Source organism: Psammomys obesus, unplaced genomic scaffold (assembly GCF_907164565.1).
Source record: "Psammomys obesus unplaced genomic scaffold, mPsaObe1.curated_primary_1811, whole genome shotgun sequence".
Classification (NCBI taxonomy): Eukaryota; Metazoa; Chordata; class Mammalia; order Rodentia; family Muridae; genus Psammomys; species Psammomys obesus.
Genome location: NW_026591598.1, coordinates 2,008,454 through 2,027,898, shown reverse-complemented (window position 1 = coordinate 2,027,898; position 19,445 = coordinate 2,008,454). Strand labels below are relative to the sequence as shown.

At 40.2% G+C, this 19,445-nt stretch overlaps 1 protein-coding gene across 1 annotated transcript in view; it reads left to right on the top strand.

The window, feature by feature from the left end:
- The window catches only part of Rlf (RLF zinc finger), a 60,703-nt gene that overhangs the window by 22,282 nt on the left and 18,976 nt on the right, over positions 1-19,445 (top strand). The window contains exons 2-5 of the mRNA XM_055611388.1: positions 256-410; positions 2,145-2,226; positions 6,877-7,009; positions 13,256-13,458. Coding sequence (XP_055467363.1) covers positions 256-410; positions 2,145-2,226; positions 6,877-7,009; positions 13,256-13,458 — 573 coding nt within the window. The remainder of the gene's footprint in view (positions 1-255; positions 411-2,144; positions 2,227-6,876; positions 7,010-13,255; positions 13,459-19,445) is intronic.

Below are 19,445 nucleotides of genomic sequence, written 5' to 3'. Positions count from 1 at the left end.
TTGAGGGAGACCCAGCTCAGGCCTAGCATGGCTTCTCTGATTTCTTCCCTCAGAAGACCTGTCCTGCATTCCACTAACTCTCTGAAGGGATGACTCATGAGTTGGTGAATATAGAATCCTTTAAAACAAACCAGGGCCTAAAAGACAGTGTGTAAGCATGTGTTAGGAAAGAAGGAACAAATAGTACACTTGAGAGCAAAGAATCAATTTGTTTCTTTTTTATTTGTAAAATGATTAAATGTGTTTGTTTTTTAGACCTTATTGCAATATGCAAGCAACAAGAACGCGTCCGAGCACATTGTGTACCTTCTGGAGGTATACCGCCTTGCCATCCAAAGCTTTGCCAGCGCACGTCCATTTTTAACTACTGAATGTGAAGATGTCCTCCTAGTGCTTGGCAGATTAGTCCTGTAAGTTTAAGCACTTAAATTACTTAAGAGCTGAGTACTATTGGTTGTGCTGTTTGCCTGACTCCTCTTTTCAGTGTATTATTTGCTCTGCAGAGCACCGATTCCCTCTGCTGGGAGTCTTCACCCTAAGTTCCCAGGAGATAATAAAGTTCAAGTGAAGCTCCAGTTAAACACTGTGCAACCGTCTTTAGACTCCCTTTTCTTACCAGGCTTGTCCTCCAAGTACGTTTTCCTTCGCTTTCCCTTAGGTATAAATTGTGTGGTAAACAACTTATTGTGACTGTGACCAAATGCTTTAGACAGAAGGATTATTTTGGCTCAGTTTCAATGGTTTTAGTCCATCTTGAGAAGGAGGCCTGGGCAAGTTGGACTGTCCTCACCCTGAAGGACAAAGCAGAGAGAGAATACCTGCAGGCTGGGCTTGCTCCCTTACTCTCATTCTTTCCCTCTCTCTGAAGATTTATTTATGAGTGTAGGTATGATTTACACATGAGTATTCTATTTGTATGTATGTTTGTATGACAGATGAGGGCATCATATCACATCATAGATGGTCATGAGCCACCGAGTGGTTGCTGGGAATTGAACCTCGGGAAGAGCAGCCATTGTTGTTAACCACTGAGCCATCTCTCCAGCCCCCGTTATCCTCCTGTAATCCATCGGACGTCAGGCTTTAGATGGTACTTCTTCCCTCAGCTGAAGTCTCCTTTTAAGTTAATCATTTGTGGAAATGCTCCCATAGATACGCTCTGCCCACCTTCCAGAAATCTCAAGCTAAGATATTTGGTAGTCAGAATTAATTACCATACATTCAGGATCTGGAAACTGGTTATCTCTGAGAATACCATATACTTTGGAGAAGATACTGTGAAACCTTGCAACTTAATTACATCATTTGAACTAAAAATAATTTTACCAGCACAAAATCTCAGTATAGTAAAGGCACTCTAGGTGTCCAAGGTCATTTAGCTGCTTTAATATTAGGTTGCATAAAAGAAGACAAAATTACACCATTAACATTGTTTATTTTATCAAAAACTATTGGTGTGTAGGCTGATACTGTCTCTTTTATATCCTGCATTGTTGAGTGAGATGCATGCTGGTCAGGGTGATCTGTTGCTTTTGTCTAGCCTGTTGGTGAATGACATCACACTTTTGTAGAGGATTAGCATTCCCTCACAGAGAACCCTGTCTTGGGGTTAAAAAAAAAAAGAAAAGACAGACAAAATCCTTTCCTGTTACTTCTCTGTGCCTAGGTAGTGGTTAGGGTAGTAAGAAACTTTTTTTGCTTCATTTTTAGAAGTGAAGAAATCATCTGCTTCCTCTGCAAATGATAGAAACTAATGTGGCTAACAGCCTATGTCTCTTTATCATGTTCAGCCAAACTCACAATGTCCTGAGATCTTGGTTTTGGTCTGTAGGTCTGAATAACCTCCCTATACAAACTAACACTCCTTGGAATATGACTTTTTTGTTTGTTTGTTTGTTTGTTTTTGGAGGGCTCTTATATTTCTAAAATGCATTAGAATGTCATAGTTTACTTCTGCTTTTTTTAATACTTGAAAAGCCAATGGAGTAATTTCGGAGAAAAATTTATGGAGTGTAAGTGTTTTTTGGTTTTTTTTTTCTTTTTTTTTTTTTTTTGCGTATAAGGATTATTTTTGCATATTTGTTTCATGCTATACTGAATTACTGTAATCTCCTTATATACTTACAGAGTTATTTGTATTGTAGGAGTTGTTTTGAATTACTGCTTTCAGTGTCTGAAAGTGAACTGCCCTGTGAGGTCTGGGCACCATTCCTTCAGTCTCTACAGGTGAGTCCATTTTAATTTTTAAATTATTTTTATTTGTGTGTTTGTTTATTGGCTTTTTGAGACAGGGTTTCTCTGTGTAGCCTTGGCTGTCCTGGACTCAATTTGTAGACCTGCTGGCCTCTAACTCACAGCAATCTGCCTGCCTCTGCCTCCCCAAAGGAGCCACAGCGCCCAGCTGTTGAGTCCATTTTAATTAAAAAAAAAAAAAAGTCTCTGCATAGTTGCCCAATTAATTATTCTCAGCAAAGTAAACTTTGAAACTTAAAAAGGCTAATTACATATTCATACATTTATGATTATTAAAGTAAAATATTCAGATTGTTCATAGCATAGTGCCTTGCCAATCAGTATAAATCTCTTAAGTGAATCAAACTAGTTACAGATTCTATTCATACAGTATACTTAACAGGAGACAGTGGGCTCTCACCTCCTTTTTGGTTTTTCAAGACAGTTTCTCAGTGTAGTTCTGGCTGTTCTGGACTCACCCTGTAGACCAGGCCTGCCTCTGCACCCCAAGTGCTGTGATCACAGACGTGAGCCAGCACACCTGGTTCGAGGGCTCTTACCTTTGTAGGTAGATGAGCCAATTAGAAAATGGCAAGTGTCCTGCCTAGCAACAGGTGTCAAGTGATCTGTTAAGAGTAGAAACTGAGAAGACATTTTAAAAATATAGTTAGGAACTAGAGAGATGGTTCAACTAGTAAAGCGTCTGCTTTCAAGCATGAAGACCTGAGTTTGGATCCTCAGAACCCATGTCAAAAGCCAGGTGTGGTACCGTAGGCACATACTCCCAGGGATGGCAAAGTAGGAGACAGAGCAAAGAAGATCCCTAGAGCTCATATCCACCTAGCCTAGCCTACTTGGCAAAGTTCCAGGCTCGAACAAAGAAAGCTGATGAGCTGGGTGTGGTGGCGTACACTTGTAATCCCAGCACTCAGTGAGACAGAGGCAGGCCTGGTCTACAAATTGAGTCCAGGACCGCCAAGGCTACACAGTAAAATTCTGTCTCAAAAAAGAAAGAAAGAAAGAAAGAAAGAAAGAAAGAAAGAAAGAAAGAAAGAAGAAAGAAAGAGAGAGAGAGAGAGAGAGGGAGGGAGGGAGGGAGGGAGGGAGGGAGGGAGAAAGGAAAGAAAAGAAAGTAGTAAAATACCAGAGGACCAACACTAATGTTGACCTAAATGTGCACATGCCTGCATATACATACACACACACACACACACACACACACACACACACACACAAATAGACATCAGATAACACCAATCATTTAATTAGTGACCACTAATTAAGGGTCAGCGCTCTGTACTTCCTTTTTAAATATTTTACTGTATTTAATCAAGTAAACCTTACAGTGTGGAGAATCCCCATTTGCAACAAGGAGGCACACATAGGAAAGTTAGCTTGCCCAAAGTAACACCCACCATCAGGTTCAGAATCCTTTACTAACCGGGTCATCAGGGCCCACATCTTAACGGTATCTTGAGCCTGCTTCATATGCGTACCGGTAAAGATCTGAGTATTAAAAGCATACTTATAGTATAGGAATTTGTTTCCTCTGGAGTACATACTATTAAGTGAAATGATTGCAGTGTTTTTCTCCGTGGGAGAAGAGAATTTCCTTGGCTGTTTTAAACCCTGTGATGTGGTCCTGATTTCTCACATATTCAAACAGCCATTACAGTCATCTTTCATGTATGGCATGTTGACTTCTGCTTTTGTTTTGGGGTTTATTTGGGTTTTGCTTTCTTGTTTGTTTGTTTGTTTGTTTGTTTGTTTAAACAGATGATCATACCATGCGGCTAAGCCAAAATCCAAGAGCCAGACTGCCCTTGAACTTTATCTGTAGCTAAAGCAGTCCTCAACCTTGTGACACTCCTGCCCTCGACTCCTGAGTGCTGAAATTACAGGCATGCAGCACCTAGCCCAGATGAGCACAAGTATTTTTGTCTTGACGCTTTGAGACCTAAATAGTTTGGGTCCTGGGATGACACATTCTAGAAAGGCAGATGTCATTAATTCTTTTAGTGTGTTAGTATTTTTATTATCTCTTCTCTAGACAGAATACCTTCATAAGCTTCTTTATTTTCTTAGAATGTTTGCCTGAGTAAAAGTAAGTGTCGCCTCCCCAAGTGGAAGTTTTTAGTAGTTATGTAACACGAAGGATTTTTTTTGATCTGTGTTCAGTAAAATTAATGAAATAACATTTCGGATAAATAAGAGGCTTGGTCCCTATTAAAATCTGAAATGTGAAAGTAAGTTTTCTCATTTAGTGTGTCAAATGGACAAACAGTACATGGCATTCTGTATACTTTTGGCGAAAAGAAACAACTTTTGTTTTGTTTTTGAGGTAAGGACTTGCTATGTATGTATCTTGGGCCAGCTTTGAACTTTTTATCCTCTTTTTCCCACCTCCCAAGTGCTCTGATTTATAGGCATGCCACCATACCTGGCTTTTGGTTTTTGTTTTATATGATGTTCTGTCTCCACCCAGAATAAAAATTTGTATCAGCGAAGGCCTCAGACAGCACCTATGTTGACTGATGTGGGCAGCTTCTCCATGCCTCTTCTGTGTGTATTAGAAAGCACACTCCAAACATGTTTTTGTTCTTCTTGTTTCCAGGCTGGAGATTAAGCATGTGTGGCTTTGCTCATGCTGTGTGAGCACTCTTACACTGAGCTATGTTTCTTGCCTGATAAGGATTTTTATTGTCTGTGGTATTTAATTGTTCTTTGAGATAACATCTCTATATGTTACACCTAGGCTGGACAGGAACTTTGTAGCCCAGGCTGGCCTTGAACACATAACACACCTATGCTGTTCTTTGGTTAGTTTTTATTATGAGCATGCAGTTTATTCTACATGTTGATCTTCCTCTTTGATAAGACCACATGAGATCCTTCTCTGCCTGTGACCATAAATTATTTGGCTAAATATCTCCTATTTGTTTTAATGGTATGAAACTGAACAACTTATGCCATATCAGTGTTGTTTATTTCAGTGTGTGACAACTGTACTTTAAAAACCTCTGCTGGTAGGATGGCTTAGTGGGTGAGGGTGCTTTTTTTTTTTCCTGAGCCTGACATGACTTTAAGCTTTAGAGTGCACTTGTTAGAAGGAGAGAATTAGCTGCCATGCGCTGTCTGCTGACCTGCGCGGGTACTCTTGCACACACATCCCTAATAAAAAAGCATTTTTTAAATTTCATAAGTACAAGGTTTTCAAGTACCTTTGGTGCAATTAGTCAAATGCCTACTAACAACAAAAGTGGAGCAACAGATGAAAAAGTAAACTATTCAATGAGGCAGCTCCTGGCCTTGGCTCTAATTCCTTTGGAGGCTGAGGATCATTTAATCCCACAGTCCTGGGGAAAGTGGTAACCTATCAGATTCCGAGAGATGGGTGGGGAGAAGAAAGTATTAAAACCATTTGTCATGGTAGTGATAATGTTTTATTTCTTCCCTCCCTCCCACCCCTCCCTCCCTCCCCTTTAGAAACAAGGTTTCACTGTGTGGCCTTGTCTGTCCTGGAACTCTCTATGTAGACCAGGCTGGCCTCAGAGATCTGTCTGCCTTTGCCCTGAGTGCTGAGATTAAAGGCATGTGCCACCGTTAACTCGCTTAATATTTTCTGTCAGTGTGCTGTCATAGACATTATAGATTCCTGACAGAAAATTCTGAAATTTTCATGTAGATTTTTTTGTCTTCATTGCAAAGTAAATATCTGTCTTATGTTCAGGGGAAAGTCTAAAGACCTGTCAAGCTGTTAAAGGAAAATTGCCGTGTTAAATAATGCTAAAATGATATTAAATAATTACAAAATAAATATTGGGATTAGTAAACTATTACTAGAAATCTCCTATCTAGATAAGGTTTTACATAGCCTAGACTACCTTGAACTCTTGATGTTCCTGCTTCACTGCTACTTACTGATTGCTGGAAGTGTGCCACTTTTCCCCTGGTCTTACTATGTAGCCCTGGCTGGCTTAGAGTTCCAGATGTGCCTGCTTCTGCCTCTCAAATGCTGAGATTAAAGGCATGTGCTACTATACTGAGGAGCAGTTGCATTTAAAAAAAAAAAAAAAAACAGTAATAACCAGGACCTTAAGATGTTTTGTGTAGAGGCACCTCTTATTTAATTATTACATTAACAAGAATTTAAGTGGTTGGAAATCAGGGCTAGAGCTGAAGCTCAGCAGTAGACAGCTTGTGTAGCATGCATGAGGTCCCCCCCCCCCCCCCGTGTCATACAGCAATTATTGCCATCAGTAATTATTTTTGTCTTCAAGAGTATGCCGCCTGTGTGAATACTGAACAGGCCATTAAATGAAAGTTCTAGCAGTGGCCTTAAAAAAAAAAATTAAGTTTGCTACTGCCAAGATTATTAGGTCTGGCCATCTTAATTACTAGGACATTTCAGATACTCACTCAGGTATAAATTGATTGTGATAATTCTACATGAGGGAAAGTCATGAAACGTTTTGAGTACATTTTAAACTTGGTTAGAAATACCCCAATAGAAAAGCACAAATATTTGAGGTTAATTTCTCTATTGAGTTATAAGTCCTTTTCATTTTATTGATATTTAAACTAGACTGAGAAGACAAAGCTTTTTTATTAGCCTCTCTTCTAAATATACTGTTTTTGTTTTAGGAGTCACATGATGCATTGTTGGAATTTGGGAATAATAATCTACAAATACTGGTTCATGTTACAAAAGAAGGAGTGTGGAAAAACCCTGTTCTCCTTAAAATTCTATCTCAACAGCCAGTAGAAACAGAGGAAGGTAAGTCTTAAAACTTCACTGACCATGTTAAGTTCTGCAGGAATTAAAATTTTGTACCTGAATTTTTGTTTGTTCTGTTTTGTTTTTCTAAATAGTAAGAAATAAGTAGTAAAAACTGAGGTGGGGGAGGAGTGGGGTGGCTGGGTAGGTGTTGCACACTGGAATCCCAGCACTCTGGAGAGACAGGAGGATTGGTTTTAGGTCAGTCTGTTAGCCGACATAATGGAGACTAGCCCCTGTTACAGTGAGAACCTGTCAAACAACAATGATTAGTATTTGATACTTTCCTTTTTTTCCTTAAGAATTCTTATATACTCTTAGTGTTGTATGAATGCCTCTGTATCTTTTCTTATTTTAAGTTTCTGAGATGAAGATGAAATTGTTACATTTCTAGGGTAACAAGAGATTTCAGAACAATACCTCAGTTAGCTAACATTTCATTAAGTGTGACTACTGTGTTCATATTATTAGGCCTTTTTTTATAGTAAGGTATTTTTTTTTCTTCAATTAATTTTTAAATTGTTGTTGGTGGCACACAACCTTAATCCCAGCCTTCAAGAGGCAGAGGCAAGTGGATCTCTTGAGTTTGAGGCAACCTGGTCTACAAAGTGAGTCCAGGACAGCCGGGGCTACCCAGAGAAATCCTGTGAAAAGAAAAAAATAAAATGTTGCTGGGCAGGTGTGCATGATGTAGCCTGTGTTGAGAGGACAGATTAATAGGCTAGGGTCTCTCCTTCCACCTTTTCACTCTGGGGCTCTTACCTCCGGTTGCCAGGCAGTCTTGCCAGCCCCTCAGCTGTTGTTGATTTTCTATTGGCCATGTCCTTTGAGGACTTGTTTGGGAAAAAAATGGTTTTCCTTTGTAAATGTAGGCAAGTGGAGACTTAACATGTTACCAGTAAGAGCTGTTAGAGTCACACCTTGCATAATGGTGGGGTATGTTCTAAGAAATAAGTTACAGTTTCATATGTACACGTCGAAGTGTGCTCAGTTACACACTTTTTGAAGTCAAGACCACCAGTAAATATGAAATCCTTGAGGTTGATGTTGACTAGCACAGGACAGCATTCTGCTTTACAGTAAACGTTAATAAGTAGGAGTACAGTCCATAAAAATTACAGTGTAGTAAATATATAAGCTGGAAACATGATTTATCATGTACTTCCTGATTTTATTTCGTGTACTTTTTGTGAAACTGTCAGTGTGGTAGGTCTGTTTATATCAGTATCATCACACAGCGATGCATTGTATCAAATGTTCCGATGTTCTTGTCACTAAGTGGCGAGAAATTGTTGTTTAAGGGTTTGTTTTTATTTTATGTGTATTTTGCCTGCCCGTATGTATGTGTACCACATCCATGCCTGGTGCCCACAGAGGCCTGAAGCAGTGTCAGGCTTCCCTTGGAATTGGAGTTACTGGTGGTTGTGAGCCACCATATGAGTGCTGGGAATTGACCTGGGTGCTCTACAAGAGCAGTTGTGCTCCTAAGGATGGAGCCATCTCCAGCCCCCTTCTTTATAGTATTACAAAAGGGTCTTACTATGTAGTCCTGGCTGGACTTGACCTGACAGACATCTACTTTCCTCTGCCTCCAGAGTTCTAGGATTAAGCTTTGTTTTGCATTCAAAAGGCCCAAAGTCTGTAAGTGCCACTTGACTCTCAGACTGAGTTGATTGGAATGCTAGTTTGTCTGTATGTATATATATATATGTCCCACATGTGTGCCTGCTGCCTGTTAGCCAGGAGAGAGGGTCAGATCCCATGGGAGTCCCGTGATGGCTGGGAAGTGCCATGCTGCCATGTAGGTGCCGGGCACTGAATCTGGGTCCTCTGCAAGAGCAGCAAGTGTTCTTAGCCAGTGAGTTCTTTCTCCAGCCCAAGGCCTTGAGGTTTTTGTTTTGTTTTTTTTAATCAACCTCCCAAGTGTTCAGATTACAAGCCTGCAGCACCTTGCCTAGCTAAGAGCTTCTTTTGTTTTTTAAAGGTTTATTTAATTATGTATATATGGGTGTGTCTGTGTGGGTATGTGCGTAGAATTACAGTGCTCAAGGAGATCAGTGGTTGGAATCACCTGGAGCTAGAGTTACAGACAGTTGTGAACCATCTGATGTGAGTTCTGGGAATTGGGCTTTGGTCCTCTGGAAGAGCAGTATGTGCCCTTAACCACAGAGCCATCTCCCCAGCACTAAGAACTCTTTTTAAATTAAACCTTAAATGTGATTGTTTGCAGATGATAAAGTATGTTGCTGTTAGCAACTTTATTTCTTCTTCTCAGCACCTGTGGCTGGGATCAAAATCCGGCCTAAAAATTGACAAGTGTTCTGCCACAAAGCTACATTCCTGGCCACACCTCTTTTCTAAAATTTTTACATATGTGTGCCACAGCATGTGCAGAGGTCAGAGGACAACTTTGTTAAGTTTTGAAACACGTGTATTCACACAGTTCCCATTTTATTTGTGGTGCTAAGCATAAACCAAAGTACCTTGGACATGCAAGATAAATGCTTTGTTGAACTGCCTTTTTTTTTTTTTTTAACAGATTAATGTATTGACAAGTAAATAAGAAATAGGTATCTAAGAAATAGAGATAATTTTTTCAGAAAGGAAAAGAAGTTAGGCAGGGTGGTACAGACTTTTAATATCAGCGCCCCAAGGCAGAGGCAGGTGGATTAACTGCACTGCCTCATTGAGCAGGAAGCTCTTTAGTGCTGGGGCCACTGCCTTCTGTGAGAGTCCTGGTATCAAACTCAAGCCCTTACGTGCAGAGCAAGTGCTTTTATCCAGCATACATCTCCCCAGCCCTTGAAAGGACTTTTTTATTATTAATTTAGTAATTTACTTATCTTTTAGAAGCTTTTGGGTGGGTTTGTTTGTTTGTTTGTTTTTGCCTGAATGTATGTCAGATCCCCTGGTACTGATGTTATAGACAGTTGTGAGCTGCCATGTGGGTGCTAGGAGTTGAACCTGTCTCCTCTGGAAAATCATCTAGTGTTCTTAACTGGGGAGCCATTTCTTCATCCCCTGAAGTGATTTTTAAATTCAAGGTTGCGCTTTGTAAGCCTGGCGTGGTGGTGCACACCTGTAATCCCAGCACTCTGGGAGGCAGAGGCAGGCAGATTTCTGTCAGTTTGAGGCCAGCCTGGTCAACAAAGCAAATCAGGACAGCCAACGCTACACAGAGAGAACTCTCAGAAAACAAAACAAAAAAGCAATAAATATGACAAGCCCTTATTCTGTGCTCTGTGGTAAGAGATGGAAAGTGCTGTGCAAACTTAGCAAGACGGGGGCTTAAATGTAGCAGTCCTGTTCGCAGGGGTGTTGCCTCCTGTGGGATTCGTAAGCTGCTCCAAGCTTTGAGGCAGATCTTGCAGGGTCTGCAGTTAGGCAGAACAGGATGAGGGGGAGACGGAGCGATAATGAGAAGACTTTAAAGACCTGCAAGGTCAGGGACCGGTAACTCCCGGCTCCCTGAAGAAAGGAGCAGCATGGAAGAATGTTACGTAGTTGTGGGTTTTGATACTTGACGTAACATTACTGAAAACAAAAGAATAAAGAATATTGATAGGGGAGCTATAATAATGAACTATTTTGTGTATTTTAATGACTGTAAGTCTAAAATGGAAAAGGCTAAGGTAAATGTTTTCCCTTTATGACTTCTGACTTTGACTTCATTTTATACAATTTAAAAGCAAAAGCGTATACTAAAATCGAAGCTCAGCCTGGTAAATCTAAGTCTCCAGAGTTGGAACCCTGAAGTATAGTTAAAAGCAGATCCAACTTGTAGAGAGAACGGTTTGACAGTATGGGCCAGAATTACTGAACAAAGCCTTTAACCTAGTAATCTCACTTCATGGACTTTGTTCTATATGTTCATTGATGAAATGACCCATGCTGTGCATGGGCTTGTGAATTGCATCATTATTGATGACTGCTAAAGATTGGAAACCACTTATAAATGGATCTGTAGGGAATCATTGAGATGACTTATAGTACGTCCACATAGTGTCGTTTCATTAGGTGGAAAGCAAAAATAAGACAGCTCTAAGAGATTGGTGGTAGAATGAGCTATATCATGTACTTAGTTGGTCAAGAAAGGAAGCATTTATGGAACAGTACAGAAGTTAGAATTGTTTCTCTGGGAGGGAACCAGAACATTGTAGAACATTGATGTCAAAATAAGAGGTTTGCTTATTTGTTTGTTTGTTTGTTTGTTTGTTTTAAATGAATTTTTCAGTCTGGAGAGATGGCTCCATAGGTAAGAGCGCTCATTTGTTGCTCTCAAAGGGAGCCTAGCTTGAATTCTCAGCACACACTACTCTCTCTCATTTCCAGATACTCACATGGTACACATTGAAGCACACAGATCTGAAAATTATATACACATAGATGGATATTATACCAAACTAGTGGTACACACCTTTAATTCCAACATCCATGAGGTAAAGGCAGGTGCATCTCTTTGAGTACAACAAGGCCAGCTAGGTCTACCTAGCAAGCTGTTGAGCCAGCCAAAGCTGCATAGTGAAGCCCTGTTTCAAAAAAAGAAGGAAAGAGAGAGAGAGAAAGAGAAAAAGAAAGAAAAGAAAACAAACAGCTTTGCCCCATAGTGCTTGTAGGTTGTCCTAGAAGTCTTTTCTTTTTTGTTTTGTTTGTTTGTTTTTTGATACAGGGTTTCTCTTATCGTCTTGGTGTCCTAGACTCACTTTGTAGACCAGGCTGGTCTTGAACTCACAGAGATCCGCCTGCCTCTGCCCTCTGAGTGCTTGGGATTACAGGCCTGCACCATCGCCCCTCGCTGTACTAGAAGTCTTAAAGTCTTGTTTGGGTCCCAGTGGTAGGATTACAGACATATACCACCATCCCTGGCTTGGGCAGTAATTTTAGCTGTGTATGTGTACACATATATTTTATCTTTTAGAAAATAAGTTTAAGTTACATATATAATTTAAAAGCTAGAGGAGGATTTTTGTTAGGAAAAAATTAAAGTTCCAGGAAATGGTGGCACTCACTTTAATCTCAACAAAGGCAAGTGGATCTCTTGAGTTCAAGACCAACATTGATCTACATAGAGATCCTATATCAATTTTTTTTTTTTTAAGTTCTATAGTTAGATCTAATAAGTCAGAATCTGCATTAAAAGAAGGCCTCCCTCCCCCGGTCAGGAGGCATTTTTTAAGTCTGAGAAGCAATGTCTTAGATTAACCACCTAAAGCATAAAACAGCCAGCTTGCTTGAATGCTGCACTTCAACCTTTGTTCTTTAGGTAAAGCTGTGTAATGTCACAGACTAGGTGAGCAGCTTTGTAGAGCTGAGGACTTGGCTGAGCACTGTATATTAGTGCTCTGAGCTGCATTTTCCAAAGTGTGTACTAAACCAGGAATTTATATTTTACAAGGGACTAATACTCATAAAAGGGTTCTCTGGTCAAATCAACTTGGGAAATTCTGGGCTAAGTACACATGAACAGTTTTAGTCATTGCAGGACTGTTCAGAGATTTGACCAAGGAATCCTTTTTTTTTCTAGGACTATCTCTCAGGTCTTTTGGTCGGTGGAACACACTTTGAGAAATGCCTGGTTTAGAGGAAACAGCACCACTGGCTTTGGAATCCTTGGCAAGTTACCTAACTTCTCTGAACATTAATTTTCTAACCTTAATCTGTGGACATTACTTGCCTTGGTGGTGGTGTGAAGAATAAGTGAGAGGTATATGAGAACATTTAGCATAAAACTTGGTACCTCATACATGTCCAATTGGTGATAGTTAATATTGTGTAGGTCACCTGCTTCATTTTCTTGAACTTATGTACACTTACAGTTGATTTCACTATTCTTTACTGTTCTTTACTAGACTTACCAGAAAGTGAGATGGGACGTGATCAAATAATTTTTGAAATATTGACAGTTTCATTATTCACGTATTATCCTGGTGTTTAGAATAAAACTAACTAGCATGGAAATTGTTTTAGGTTTTTTTTTTTTTTTTTTTTTTTTTTCTTGCCTCTGTTAAAGGAGTCTTGAGACTAGAATAAACACCATTTATAGCAACTCAGGGTTTAATAACAAGCCATTTGGAGGTAGAGGCAGGAGAATCATGAATCAAAGGTCATCCTTGGCTGTATAGTGAGCTTGAGGCCGGGCTGAGCTCCATCAGTCTCAGAAGAAAAAAAGGCAAAGCAGAAAGATGAAAGTGTCATCACCACTCTGCCATGTAGTATATTATATTTTGCATTTTTCCTTTTTTCTAGTTAACAAATTGATTGCACAAGAAGGACCTTCCTTTCTACAAATGCGAATCAAACACTTGTTGAAATCTAACTGCATCCCCCAAGCTACTGCTTTATCAAAACTGTGTGCAGAGTCTAAAGAACTCTCACAGGTGTCGTGTTTTCAGCAAGCCTATATCACGTGTTTGTGTTCCATGCTTCCCAGTGAAGAGGCTATTCAGGAGGTGAGTACATTAGGTCTGCTGCAGGCGTGGCGTGCCAGCACAGATGCTGCATGTTTTATTCACTCATCCAGAGGGAAAGCCAGGGTTCATCTTTTGTGCTTTAGGTATGTTTAACTTCTTTAGATTGAACGTGAAGTTAGTTACAGGGGTAGGTGGATCTCTAAAGCAGGTAATTAAGAGTGTACAAGTGATACTTAGAAGTGTTTGAGTGATGGTTTTCTGTGGGATCTTCAGATGTAAAAGTAGCTTTTTTTCTGACAGTACTGATTTTACTGGATTTAGGAAATTAATAAATAATTCAAGCAATAATCCAAGGAGAGTGAAACTTAATTTTAACTTTGTTAACACGTTGTGCTTTTACCTTTGAAACACACAAATGCAGGACTCTAAGTTCCATGAATATATTTTAGTACTAATTAACTGGTTAAACTGGATACCATAGAGTATAATGTTAATAACATGGTTGAGTCTTTAAAACCTTTATCAATTGCATCATTTTTAATGAAACATGAATTATTTTCTTTAGACAATTTTGAATTAGTTATCTCTAAATGTTTAATAAGTCATGCAGAAAAAAATAGGAATGCTTTACTTCCTTATCTACCTTTAATCTCAGCTGCCATTTCAAATTTGACCTATGAAGTCTTGTTTTATTTCTACACTGAAACATCTTTGTTTATAATTGCTCATGTCTACACATACGTGTATACACACGTGTGGTGTATTTTTATAAGCATGCATGCCATGACACTCATGTGGATGCCGGAGGACAAGTTTTGATGTTAATTCTTTTCTTTACCTGGATTTCAGGGAGCTTGGGTCACCAGCATTGTTTAGTAGGTACCTTTCCCTGATGAACCAGCTTCCAGCCCTGCCCAGAAGTTTCGTATTTCTTACTAACTGTAGGCATCTCAAAGATTGTGTTCTCTACTATATAGTAGTTCCTAAATTTTAATTTTAACCTGTACCCTGCTTTCGTTTTGCTTCATTCTCTACTGTACGGACTTTCACCAGTACCAACCAGGATTCATTGTCCCTATGACCGTTTCCGTCCTTCCTCATCCCCATCATATACTCACTTCTCTCCATGCTCTGATTTTTGGTAGTTCCTCTGTTGTTCTTGTCCTTAATTGTATCTGATTGACTACCCTCAGTCTTTACCTACTCTGTTATATTTGCCTGCATCCACAGGGTCAGACAGACTGAGAAAAGCTTTTAAATCAGTTTTACTGCATGTATTTCTTTAGTCCACTTACCATCTTAGAAAATCTCTCTCTCTGAAACCTGTTGTTGATGTGTTTCTCCTTGTTGTTCTCTGAAAACTGAAGTTCTTTGTTTTTTTAGCGAAATCGCAATCATTCAGTTTTTACCAGTGAAAACTCAGGAGTGGGGAGCAGCCTTACCAGACCACAGAGGAAGACAGTGCAGCTCCTGATGAGACCTGATAGGCTAGGGTCAGATGGAAAGGGAGGAAGACCTCCCCCTATCAGTGGCCTGGGGGAGGGGCATGGAAGGAGAAGAGGGAGGAAGGGTGGGATTGGGAGGGCTGGGGGAGGGGGCCACAGCTGGGATACAAAGTGAATAAATTATAATTAATAAAAAATAATTAATTTAAAAGAAAAAAGAAAACTCAGGAGCCAGGTGCTAGGGTGAAAACCTGCTCGCTCAGAGAGGCAGAGAAAGCCCCCAGCTGACCTTCCTCCTCAGCCAGTGCCCCAGGAGCAGTGCTCCACATCCTATGCTAGTTCAAACTGTATCTCCCTCCCTTCTACTTTCTGCACATCTATCTGTCCTTCTGACTTCCTCTTATTCTCTATGGTTTGTTCCTCTGTTCACTTCCTGTCAACTGGTTGCTTGCTCTGCCTCTTCTCCTATGGTTGACTTTATTTAATCCTGTTTACAATATTCAAGCAGAAAGCTCTTGGATTAAAGGCTTGTGCTGAGGTTGAGCCACACCACAACTAGAAATGGGTTTTTACAACAAATAACAATCTATTTACAGTGTAATCAAGTATTCTGCAGTGGTAGTTGGAACAGATTTTTTTAAAGCTCCTCTCTGAATGTTTTCCTATCTCCCTGACTCTGTATATGTGCATCTCTTTTGTTATTGGAGCTAGATATAGATAGATAGTACCTCTTCTTCAGGCTAACTTCTTCACTTGTATAACGGGTCTCAGCCACTCTTTGCCATCCTTGAGGATAACCCGATAGTCCTTGTCCATTCCATTGGAAATCTTTAGCACCTAATTCCTCTTACACTGACCGTCCAGTTTCTTGCCCTGGCCTACTCATTGAATTAAAGTTCAGTGTGACTTCACTGTGGAATATTTTTCTCTTCTCAGGACATGCACATTTATTATTATTCATTCTCTCCACCCCCAATCTCCTTACTGGGTCTCTTGTAGCCTGGGTTGGCCTTGAACTCCTGCGTCTATCAGTAGAGTGCTAGGATCACAGGTGTGCTCCACCAAGCCCAGTTTTATTTAGTACTCTTGGAGACCAAATGCAGGGCTTTATATAGGCTAAGCAAACATTCTACCAACTGAGCTGTATTCCCTAGTACTACCATCACCTCCTTACTTCAATTTGCTACCATATCTGCTATGACTTTTTCATTTCCTTTTTGAAGCAGGCTCTCTCTGTGTACTCCCCTGGCTGGCCTGGAACTCAACAAAGATCACCCTACCTCTATTTCCCCAATACCATGATTAAAGGCATGGGCTACCACTCCCAGTGGCATTCTGATAGGACATTGACTCACAGGCAGTCACATCACTGAAGGAATCACTCTTGACCTTTGGGGTTTTCCTTAGCAGCCTATCTTTCTTACTTCCTAACTCTTCGGTGATTGTTCCTTCTCAGTTTGATTTTGCTTTCCCTTGGTTAAATGTTGCAGTGTCCCTCTGAGTAAATTTCTGGTTTTACCATTAGGACCTTGATTGTCTTTATAACTTTCTGAGCTTTAGGTTGGTTTGAATTTTGAGACAGGATATTGTCACTGCCCAGACTGATTTGAGTTCATTGTATTCCATGCTGGCCGTCAATTCACAATACTCCTGCCTCCACACCCCTAGTTAGGAGATTGCAGAGGCATGCTGCCATAGCTTGGCTTGAGCTTGCTTCTAAATAAAATCAGAAAGCCAAGTGTGGTGGTGCACACTTGTATTCCCAGCGCTTGGGGAGGCGGAGTCAGGTGGATCTCTGTGAGTTTGAAGCCAGCTTGGTCTATAAAGCAAGTCCAGGACAGCCAGCGCTACAAGAGAAACCATGTCTCAGAAAGGGGGGGGAGTAAGAAAAAAGAAATCAGAAAATGGAGGGGGTATAGTTCAGTGTTAAGCATTTGCCTAGTATTGAGCAAAGCCTCAGGACTGATCCTTAGTGCAACTAAAAATAAACTAATGAGTAAAGTTAGTTGCCTTTTAGCTATGTTCTCCATGTTAGAAATGGAAAAATTAGATATGCATAACTCCGTGTAAGCTAGGCATATTATATACCTTATCACATTTAGTTTCACATCTCTGACAAAGTTCCTTTTGTTGATAAGGAAAGAGGGGTTCCAATTAAAAAAAATGTTGGCTACTCTAAAGCCAAACTAGTTAATAATGCTAGATTCAAACCTGGGTTTGCTATGCTGTTAGTAATACTGTACTGAAAATATAAGGTGATAGGACTAAAGGTGTCTCTCAGCTCTTAGCATGCTCACCTAGCATACACGAAGCCCTTGGTTCAACACTCAGTACCACATAGACTAGCCATGGTATTACAAACCCGTAACCCCATCACTAGGGTGAGGCTGAGGCAGAAAGATAAATTCAAGCTCATTTTCCTCTCTAGCAGGTTTGAGGACAGCTTAGTATACATGAGACCCTGTGTGATAGTAATAACAATAACTATATCATTTCAGATAATATCTTGTTTTCCATTTTCCTCATGATAATTCTAGAAGCCTTCATTCTATTTGCTGTGGCCAATGTCTATTTTTTCTAACTGTCTTGCACAACTTAATGCTCACTGCTTTTTAGCTACCTTGTCATTGCAGTTTAAGAGCAAGCCACATGCATTCTTGCCGTAGACCTTTGTGCTTGCAAGTTACCCTGCCTGGTTTCCTTCTTGTCTCATTCCCTTATGGTCCTGTGTAAAGTGATGCCGTAGGGACTTTTTAGATGGATGGCTGGTGGGCAGAGGCACTTGCCTCTCCACTGACATTTCATCTTTGAATGTCATGTGATAGGAGGAGAAAACTAACTTCTAAAAGTTGTCTTCTGACCTTTACATGTATTCCATGCTACACACAGAGAGATAAATTGCAGAGACACTTTCAAATATCCAGTGTTGTAAAAACAGTTTACCTGTATTTGAATCCTGGACCACTGTTTGGGTCAGTCATTATTTGAAATGGTTAAATTATCCTTTGGCTCAGATCTTACCTCCCTATTATGAGAAGCTTGTCAGCCACATTTTTGAAACTTAAGGCACTTTCTATTGGATATTGTTTCCAATAGCTGTCCTTCCATCCTGACTCTCATTAATTTTTACCTTCCTACTGACTTCCTTGTTTGTTTGTTTGGTTGGTTGTTTTTAAGCATTTATATACTGTTTCATCCTGGGTCATTTCAATAGCAATATCCCAGTGGGAAGTGTAACCTTTTGTAACATTAAAATATCATAGTCACTTGATTTTGGGAAGACTGTCTTGTATGTAGTATGTGTGAATAGTGACAGTGTTGGTTATCTTTGTGGTCCTAGACAGTGTCCGATAGCATGCAATGATGAAACAGCTGTTTGGCGCTGTGTATTCTGTAATTGAGTGAGCATGTGGTCATAAATTAAAGGCTGAACTACTTCACACTATCTGTCTTTTCATACTTCCCACTGCAACTTTAAAAATAATTGTAGGAGCCAGATGTGGTAGCACACGCCAGAGGCAGAGGCAGATGGATCTCTGTGAGTTTGAGACCATCCTGATCTACAAAGCAAGTCCAGCACAGCTAGGGCTCTGTTAAGCAGAGAAACCCTGTCTTGAAAACAACAATAATAATCACTGTTATTATTACAGGACACATTTGTTCAACATTTGTCCATCCTAAGTGCTGTGTTGTATATGCTTTTTTCCCTAATCTTTAAAATGTTTTTGAAGGAGTTACTTTTGTGTGTGTGTGTGTGTGTGTGTGTGTGTGTGTGTGTGTGTGCATTCGTGCGCTTGTGCGTGTGCATGTGCGTGTGCATGGCCAGCCAGTCCGGCCTAATTGGTGAGTTGCCAAGCAGTGAGAACCTCAGACTCGCAGGAGGGTGGGTAGTGTTCCTGAGGGATGAGGCTGGTAGCCTGTGTGTGCATTTACATGCACGCTCCTAAAGAGTCCATTCTCGGCACGCATAGACACCGCACAAACACAGACTATACAAAGAGTTCTTTGGATCTAACGTGATAATAGAGAGAGGCGATTGAGAGGACAAGACAGGAGATTTCAGGTTCGAGGCCAGCTTTGGGCTATATAACGAGAAACTATCTTAAGGAAACAGGAGGGAGGGGGAACACTATAGTATATATAAAAATAGTTGGCCTTATACGAGGTTTGTTATACTTTTTAAAATGTTTGTTTGTTTGCAGTATCAGCTAAGTTCAAAGACTGACTTGATACCAACTGCAATATTTTCTGTTCAGAAAACAAAGAGTTCATAGAGCATTATTTGCCAGAAATAGTTATATATTAGGCTGCTGCTGTGTTCAGTACAAGAGTAGACATGGAAACGATCCATGTACATACCATTTAAAAGCCCTTCTAGAGAAGCTGGTGCCTGAGCTGGACCTTGAAGTAAGGTTAAATGGATAGACTGTGTTAGGGACAACTGTCTGGTAATAAGGCATGCTTTCAGTAACTCACTAGAGAACACCTTATGTGAGCCAGAGCATGTTTGTTAAGGTCTGGTGAGAAATAAGATCCATGGGCTTGGGGAAAAGAGGTCTGCAGAAATGAATGCATTGGGTG